At 33.9% G+C, this 6,000-nt stretch overlaps 1 protein-coding gene across 1 annotated transcript in view; it reads left to right on the top strand.

The window, feature by feature from the left end:
- LOC135217083 (TBC1 domain family member 16-like) overlaps window positions 1-6,000 on the top strand; it is a gene marked incomplete in the record, with an annotated part of 154,700 nt that overhangs the window by 67,558 nt on the left and 81,142 nt on the right. Inside the window, 1 exon segment of the mRNA XM_064252770.1 lies at window positions 4,459-4,612. Coding sequence (XP_064108840.1) covers window positions 4,459-4,612 — 154 coding nt within the window.

Genomic DNA, 6,000 nt, shown 5'->3' with positions numbered 1-6,000 from the left:
TTATATCCCTCATTTTACAACTGCTTTTCATTTGTCCTTTTTTCCCATCTTGTCTGTTTTCTCTGGTACTCTTTCATAGGCCGACACGAGCTGAGCCCCAGAAAAGGGATTTGACGAAGGAAAAATCTATTTCTGGGTGATTGGCTCGTGTCGCCCTATGAAACCCACCCTGTATTGTTTGCCCCCCCCTGCAGGACAAGATGTTTTTAGATTAAGGATGTCCGCTAGGGGAGCGCTTGTTGTCCGTGGCGTCCTCTAGTAGTAGTAGTAGCGACCGCATCGCCTGTTGGTATCAGCTCTCTCTTGTGGGGATTCTGATTGGAAGTTCTAATTGGTGAATGTCTCGTGGTAGTGTTCCCACTCGCCCCTATTGCCATACCGACACTTCTTTTTAAGAGTGAGCGAGTCAGTTTTACTGACATTTTCTTAATTTTGTTTTTTCTCTTGGTAATTTAGATTAATTTTACCTAGAAAGAATGATATTAAGGATCCTTTCATAGGGCGACACGAGCCAATCACCCAGAAATAGATTTTTTCCCGTCGTCAAAATGCCTTTTCTATGGTACTATATGGTAATTTCTAATTGGTAATATGAAAATTGTTCTTATGGATAAATAAAACACTAAAAAGGTTTCTAATTACTTGAAAAAGTTTAAAATTACACCTAGGATGGTGAAAACTCCCACACGCAAACACTGCCACCATGGGTGCAAGTGCAACCCGTACGACACAGTTTATTTCCTTTAAAAAACCTTTTGGATGGAATTTAACCTCTACCTATCCTCTGCCATAAAACCTTCAAACTCCTCTATCTCATCCTTCCATGAAGAGTTCTTCTGCTGAAGGAAGGCTTTGTGAAAAAAACCAACCATTTGAGGTTTCAGGGACAGGCGGATCATGCGTGTCTTCACTCCCATTAGGCCTAACAAACTTGGTTATGACTTATGAGTGCCTATCTTAGTTTTTTTGTCCATCACGTTCACTATGTAATCGTTTCCATCTAAATTTATTCTACGATAAAAAAGAACTGATGAAAATTCAAAATTTGATATGAAATTACAATTTCTTAAAAAGAAATGATAAAAATTGAAAATTCAACATAAAATGACAGTTTCTTGAAAAGTTTACATCAAACGACTCTCTCTCTCTCTCTCTCTCTCTCTCTCTCTCTCTCTCCTCTCTCTCACTCCTCTCTCTCTCTCTCTCTCTCTCATCTCTACATCTGCTTCTCTGTTAATCATTTTTATTAATCATTTTCATCAAAATCTATTTCAACAATAGAAAAAAATAAATGATTGAATGCCAAAAGAAGTTAACCTATAGACAAAAAAATTTCTTATTTACACTGCATTTATGTAGCCACAAAAATATGAAAATACAGTAATTAGTGAATATTTCTCTGTGAAAAATTCTTCAAATATAGGTGAATTTTCAGCAAATAATATGCATATACATCTCACAGAAAAATCCTCAAATAGGTGAATCGCGAATCTGGAACTGTAGTAATGACTATTTAACTACAGTTTTTTAAATTATCTGATGCTGTCTTGCCATGGAAATTACTAGTCTCATGAGAATTTAAGATTTTTAACTCTGGTTTGATTAAATTATAGTATAAGAGCATGCCTAGGGACTTGCATGGATTTAAGATTGATGTATGTACCTTAAGGGAGATACATATTTTGTTAATGTTGATTTATTTGCATTTCTGTGGTCTACTGTTGTCTGCTTAGAAAATAATCATGTTGGACCCATCTGTCAGCATGACATCACTGCAGGATTCTGTAAAAAAAAACTAAACAAAGCAAATAACAGGGTTATTAAGCACAAGGTGCAAGTTCATATGATAAATGAGAAATTTATTCTGAATTCACTCCTCACTTAGCAACAAGGTTTGGTTACAAATACCAGATTGTTAATGGAAGTGAAAATCAGCATTACAGAATATGGTAACATAAGACTGTGTACCGTTAGATTATTACTGTATATTCAATCTTGTTTTATCCTTTATAACATGGACTACTTCTAATATATTATGTAGTTTAGCTATTGTATAGAATATCTCTTCTTGTATTCATATGCATATAGTATTATGTACGTAATCTTATTTTTGTATTCACCAACCTTTTATGGTTGCAATTCAACACATCTGTCACGAGAGGTAGTTTATGTACATACTTTTCCCATCTTAAGTATCGTGCAGGAATGTTATCAATTTCTGGATGTGTTGCAATATATGTCCTTGGCTGACAACACTATCAGACCCCTTTTTTGTTCAGATTTAAAGATATAAGAGCTATTCAAATTATGTTTTTTCATTGGATTCTGTTTCCCCATATAATATACACATATGTACTGTACAATAATCAGTTTGAATTTACATGTTCATAACAATTATTGTGCTTATCTTTTAATAAAAATAACAATGAAGATTGAAAAAGAAATCAACAAAATCACTTTGTAACTTGTTTACTTCTAAGTATTTACATTTAGTTTTACTACACACTCGAGTACTTTCAGGCCCTATCTTGCGGCCCATTTCAAGAGATGTTTGGGATGTTAGCCTGGGTCAAGGCCCAGCAGTCTTCTCTAAAATAACAATAGCATTAATAGTAACCATGTGAAGATCACAAACCCCCATCAGGCCTGAGCATCCCCCCTTAGTGTACCATCTCCTTGTAATGTTGCTAGTAAACAGACTAACAAACCAAATAAAAAATATACACCACTTTGCAAAGGCAATACAGAAATAAGTTTGTAATTTATGATTTTCCTTCATTTAATACTATATCAAGAATTTATAATTTTTTAACACTTGTTTGCTGCTACTTAGTTGTGTCCCTGAATAGTATTCCCTGGTTTACAGGTCTTGTTGACAGAAAGCTTTTCTCTCTAGGCTTGATGAATCTGTTGGCTATTAAAAGCAAAATCATAGTTGATTGCAGTAGTTCTACCATGTGTATGCTTACAAGATATGTAAAATACACAAACTTACCGTATATTTCGGCGTATAAGTCGGCCCTTTAGCCCCAAAAAATCATGCCAAAATTAGGGGTCGACTTATCTAACGGTAACAAAAGTGAATCTTTATAATTTTGAGCATATCGGTACAGGAATCCAGGCTTTACAGTTGGCCTAATAACAATGACAGCCTTGTTGAGGTAACTATGTATGTAAATACCAGTATTAAAACATTTCACACTATAATACGACAATTAATAAATACATAGAACATCCATTACCTTAAATAAAAAATGAAACAAACATAGTAACTTGAAGAAACCCCAATCGCACAGCATGTGTAAACATTGCGTAGCTATTCGTAGTACAGTAATTGAGAAGGATGCGTTCACTCTGACAGTTTTGTATTTACCGGGGTATTGTTCAAAAACATTTTATGGTATGAAATCTTTATCACTTTAAATAAATAAAAATATGTATTTAATAGTAAATAAGTATTTAAAATCCTTCAAAATTATTTGAGTCATCGTCACTTGAATTAAACAATTCAGACAAATTATCATTCACGGTTTCATCATAAGGATCCCAGTTTGAATCTGGTGAATCAACTGCAGGTTCGTTTTCCCTCAAATGAGCCTGTTTATGCCATAGAAGAACCCAATGTTCAAGAATAATTCCAACATAATAATAAAATACCGGCAGTCGTCGGTTTTAACCACCCAATCTAAAACATTAACTTGAGTGACAGTTTGTACATACATATATACGTAGGCTGTTCTGCGCGTTAGTTAGCGCTTTGTTTTGTTTACATTACACTCTAGTAACGTTATCTTTCGTTTTCGTCATTTTCTAATCATATTTGCCGGTATGCATCTTTTATATATTACACAGATTTGTTAATATACGAGTATATTACCTGTATTCTTATGGTAAGTAGAGCAACATATGTACCGTAATAACATTCAGGTTATTTTATATGATATGTTTTACCCTGCTGCTTATTTTGAGCGTACGGTTGGCCTCACATTTTATAGGTCGACTAATATACCCGATATTAGTTAAAATCATAAAAATTTACTCAGAATTGGGGGGCCGACTTATCTTCTGGTCGACTTATCTTCTGGTCGACTTATACGCCAAAATATATGGTATATATAATATAAAAGAAAGACCATAAAAATCTTTGTTGCTGTTTTAACACAGTTAGGAAATATTATACAATTACTGTGACACCCTCATCTCTTTACTTTTATTTGTTGCATTTTCTTTTATGGCCTGTAATATTTCCTTCCTCAATACTGTTTCATAATTTGGACAGTTTCCTTTGCTTAGGTGAGTGATCCAGTTATTTTATTCTTGATTGGTTATTCCTTGATTGGTTTTTCCATCATTTTCCATTTGTATAGTGCTTTTTAGTAGTAATTCTTATTTAGGTAAGGAAGTGGCATTTTCTATAAGAAACTATTCAAAAGTTCTATTCCTTTTTCAAGGAGACAGTATTGGTATGAAAGGAGTGCTGAGTCAATGGCCTATTCTGCTAATTTAGCATTTCCTGAGTCATCAATGTCTTCCTTTTGCCCAACTCCTGTAGATGGAGGTTCTTCACCCATCAGAAGGGAACATAAGTGTGGGATCTTCAGCATCGATGTCAGTATGTATTAATAGTGCATGTTGTAGTTTTAATCTTTTATGAGTAGAATAAGCTAGTTGCTTTGTTCTTAGTGGAGATTATGGAATCTCATTCTGGAACTTACTGCAGATAATGGAGGAACATTTTTGAAGTTAACCTTTAGAGCTTTAGTGCTCAGTAATTTGAGCTTCTTTAATTTAATTTTGTAGAAGCTGCAAGACTAAAAGTCCACATAATAAAAACGACGATTGTCATTAATGCCTATGGATCATTATTTACTAAAATGTATATGATAAAATGTCTTGTAAAAATTAGGTTACATTGATATACCTATCTATTACATCATAAGATTTATGTAATTACTAGTTGCATTAAATGTTGAGTTTGCCTGATTTAGCCTGAGATATTTTTTGTGCATTATAGTAACCTTAATAATGAAAAAAGGCTATTCAGTGTTATTAGTAGCATTTAATAAAATAGCTGTTTTTTTTTTTTAGCATTGTTAGTATAGAGTTGTCTCTGCATCTTATTTTATTTGCTCCAGCAGGTAGCTGGTATGTCAGGTTTCCTAAGGTCATGGTAAGATGTTTTTCTTTAGAAGTTTTATTTTCCTCATACATTTTGATATGTACTCTGGTTGTCATCTACAGAGAAGTTACATGTATATGCAAACACTGGCTGTTTTGATGGGGTAGGCTGGAGAGGGAGTGCGAGGTTGATCAGTGTTATTGGGAGAAATTCAGTTTCAGTAATAGTATTTATTGTGCTCTGTTTTCCAAAGATATTTATCACTTCAATAAGGCATACGTGTTAGAAGTCAGATGCAGTCATATGATTATGGAAGTCCTTATTAATTCATTTCTTTCAAGTCTTCTTTTATGTTTGTGTTTGTAATGGCTGTAAAAGTGAAAGGAGAGTTGCTTTGAAATTCTGGAGGTTGTCATTCTGACATACAAATGAGGGCCCCTTCACCAAGCATGTAATTCATAAATGACATTACTTTTCCTCATGGACGTTTTCTTGGATGCCTGGTTGATCACAAGAGCAGTTGGCGGTTGTGAAAGTTTTTGTATTATTATACAGTATAACATTTTATCTTTCTGTAGTTGGTAGGATATTTGCCTTGATTATTTTTATTAAGGCTTTTCTGTCCCTTAAGTTTGTATGGCATAGGTAGTAGTTACTGTAAAAGAGTTGGATAGCACCTTTCAAGTTGTCTTTGGATTTAAAGGTTTTGTTAATGTAATTTTTTCAGGGTGCTCCTATACTGTCATTTCACTTCAAGAGTTTCTAGCAGCCCACAGAACCAATCAGAATTTTATACACTTGTCCATCCATTAACTCTAATCCATCTACCCTAACATAAATACCTGCGACCCCTTTGCATTGTATTACATAATTTAATTGTT

The sequence above is a fragment of the Macrobrachium nipponense genome, chromosome 7, assembly GCF_015104395.2.
Source record: "Macrobrachium nipponense isolate FS-2020 chromosome 7, ASM1510439v2, whole genome shotgun sequence".
Classification (NCBI taxonomy): Eukaryota; Metazoa; Arthropoda; class Malacostraca; order Decapoda; family Palaemonidae; genus Macrobrachium; species Macrobrachium nipponense.
The sequence above is the reverse complement of the archived record's forward strand: the minus strand, read 5'-3'. Positions and strand labels throughout refer to the sequence as shown.